The sequence below is a fragment of the Euphorbia lathyris genome, chromosome 8 (genome assembly GCF_963576675.1).
Source record: "Euphorbia lathyris chromosome 8, ddEupLath1.1, whole genome shotgun sequence".
NCBI classification, from domain to species: domain Eukaryota; kingdom Viridiplantae; phylum Streptophyta; class Magnoliopsida; order Malpighiales; family Euphorbiaceae; genus Euphorbia; species Euphorbia lathyris.
Window position 1 is genome coordinate 22,966,102 of NC_088917.1, and position 3,102 is coordinate 22,969,203.

Genomic DNA, 3,102 nt, shown 5'->3' on the forward strand with positions numbered 1-3,102 from the left:
CTAAAAGTGATTCAAACTTTTAAATTTACCCCAAACATCTTTTCTTTTACAAACAAGGCCATCACCTTAAAATAAAGAGAAAATCGTATAGAAAAACAAGTTTAAATTTTATTTTACACTTAATTAATTCATATATCTATATCTTATCATTTTATAAATTTTTTTTATAGATATACCAAAATCTTTTTTCTTCAGTTCTATCAAATTCATTTACTGATTTAAAAAAACTAACTAAATTCTCTCTGACATAATTAAATTTGTAAATATTTAATTTATTTATGATAATCATATAACTAACCCATAAATAAAACAGCTTTTAGAAGAAAAAAAAACGAATGAGAAGGGAGACGTTTTCTACTTCCAAAAATGTGCAAATTGGGAAATATATTTATAGAATTAAAAATTAAATACAAATTAATACAGTACCTATTATGATTTTAAAAGTCGTTAATACCTAATAAATAAATGTTACTCTGCAGCAATTAAAATTTGTTTTAAATATAAAATCGTTACACTTTTTTATCCCAATAATTAATTAATAGTAGTAGACATAATTTCCTTTTATTAAATAATTAGTGGAGTAATTTCGTTTCCCTTTAAATACCTCTTTCTCCTCTTATTCAAATGCAAACCAACAACCCCTCTTCTCCCTAATCTCTCTCTCTCTCTCTAAAAAAACAAAAAATCTCTCAGAACAGAAGAAAACAAAATTGAAAAATGGAGATGGAAGCAAAAACTCCAGAAGTAGCCAAAAAGCTATGGCATATAGTGCGAGTAGTTTTCTTCATGCTAAGAAAAGGCATATCAAAGAGCAAAATAATGGAGGATTTCAATCTCATGTTCAAAAGAGGAAACAAACTCGCCGGAAAAGCGATCGGCAATCTCATCTACAACCACAATCATTCCTCCTTCAGTTGCAGATCCGACGACGCTCTCTCTTTCGTATCTCCGCGAGAATACGAATTCAGTTGCAGTAATAGCCCCGTTTTCCACCACAAACGGAAACACCTCCATTTCCCTAAATCTTACAACGATGTAGCCACCGTCGCCGCCGTCCAGAGGATGCTGGAGATGTTGAACAACAATGAAGCCGTGGAAGCGTCGCCGATGGTTTTCCCCGGGTTCGGTAAGAGTCCAATGGTAAGGCAATTGCGAATAACCGACTCTCCTTTTCCGTTGAAAGACGATGGCGATACTCAGGTGGATGTGGCGGCGGAAGCTTTTATTAAGAAGTTTTATAAGGATTTGAAATCGCAGAAGAATACTTCTGCTGCATTTGAGTCGCCCTCCCGTACCATAGTTTGTGGGCTAGGTAATTAATATTAATTTTTTTTAATCTCCAGTAATTAATGTTAATTAATCAGTCCTTACTCTTGGATTTGTGATAATTTAGTTAAGCTTGTATGTATTGCTTCGAAAGTATTATAGAATTTTTGGATGTTCTTTCTTTTCGGGAAGATCAAATGTGATTTACATACGGATTCATCAACGCTCTTGATTGATCGATTTTTAGCTATTTGTCAAGAATATTATCGGATCATGTGATTTTTATTATCGGATCAAATACTTTTTTTTTTTTCTTGTAATATGAAATGAAATGAAGGAAAATAAAAAAGAAATAAAAAAGAGTTGAGTTGATGTATATATTAATTTGGTGTTGTTTTCGGTTCTTTTAATGAGAAAAGGCTGGCAATTGTTGTGGTACCTACCTACTACTCTTTGCATGGTAAAGAATAAAATGTCCTATGTTGGTTAGGAGAGCAATGAATTTAATTATTATTTTCAGTTTTTTTTTTTGTATTAAGACCAAATTAATTATAGGAATTTTTTTATCTTGAAATCTTTTTTTTTTTAATTCGGTTGATTTACTCGAGGATAATTAGGATAAATTATTAGAAGTATTTGATTTTTCATGAGTGGAAAACCTTTTATATATATTTTGACATGTGTAATATAGATCCACAAATATTTAGAAAATTCAAATGAAATTTGATAGATCCAAGAGTATCTCTATCATGTTTAGAAAAAAAAATCTCCCGACTTCTAAATTAATAATAAATTTCCTAATATTTTGTAAAATTAATAAAAATTAACATAATAATAAAATTCAACGTTAAAAATAATAATAAAAAAAATCAACCATCTCCATAAAAGTTTCAAACCTCTTCAACTAAATTTGCTTTAAGTTGGATATATTTACATATCTATTATCAAATAAACTGGATATTTTTAAGTAATAATATATAGGGCAAAGTACGAAAAAAATGCTCGTGGTTTATCTTATTTGTAAATAGAGGTCCGTGGTTTAAAAGTTTGCAAACTAAGGTATGTGATATACTTTTTTTACAAAATAAAGTATTTAAAACTAAACTTTTAAGTAATTGATGACAATAAGAGAGTTTTCTAAAAAAATTTCAATTATATATTTATATATTGACAAAACACAGATCCCAAAATCAATTTGAAACGGTGTAAAATGAATTTAAATATCAATTTAGTTCATAAACTGTCAGATTAGTAAAAAAGCGTAAAATTCCACCATATTATTTGTTGTTTCGATTTAGGAAGTTGTATTTTTTCGGAGGTTATGTTTTGTTGATATGTAAGAATAATTTTTTTAAGATAAAAGCGTTTTTAGTTGTAATCAGAACTTAACAGTGTAATTGTAATACTTTGTTTTGTAAATAAAACATACCACATACCTTTATTTGTAAACTTTTAAACCACATACGTCTGTTTGCAAAATGGGCAACCCACATGCATTTTTTCGTACTTTTCTGATGAGGGCATCCCTTCCCTAAGTCCGAGCCCGGACCCACGAGATGAGAACAGCGAAATCTGGGGTGACCATCCAAGAACGCGGGACGTGCTCACTAAGACGCGAGGCGTGACGAGTCCCATTTCTGAAGAATTGTCCAGGAGCTCAGGAACGCGGGGCGTGCCTCTATGCGCGCGGGGTGTGGATTCGGCATCCGAGAAGAAACCAGTCCAGGAGGTCAAGTTCGCGGGGCGTACGCCTAGGGACACCACGCGTGGATCCCAACCAACAGAGCCACCAAGTCCAGAAGCTCAACTACGCGGGGCGTGTTCCGCCAGGAGGAT

At 32.2% G+C, this 3,102-nt stretch overlaps 1 protein-coding gene across 1 annotated transcript; it reads left to right on the top strand.

The window, feature by feature from the left end:
• The first annotated feature begins 639 nt into the window (after positions 1 to 639).
• On the top strand, positions 640 to 1,382 carry LOC136202893 (uncharacterized). Its single transcript, XM_065993863.1, has one exon. It carries the CDS (start codon positions 718 to 720, stop codon positions 1,318 to 1,320), a length of 603 nt encoding a protein of 200 aa, XP_065849935.1. The 5' UTR covers positions 640 to 717; the 3' UTR covers positions 1,321 to 1,382.
• The last annotated feature ends 1,720 nt before the right edge of the window (positions 1,383 to 3,102 follow it).

Excerpts from the sequence above, each read along its gene's own strand:
- LOC136202893 (XM_065993863.1), top strand. The coding sequence starts at position 718 with ATGGAGATGGAAGCAAAAACTCCAGAAGTAGCCAAAAAGCTATGGCAT.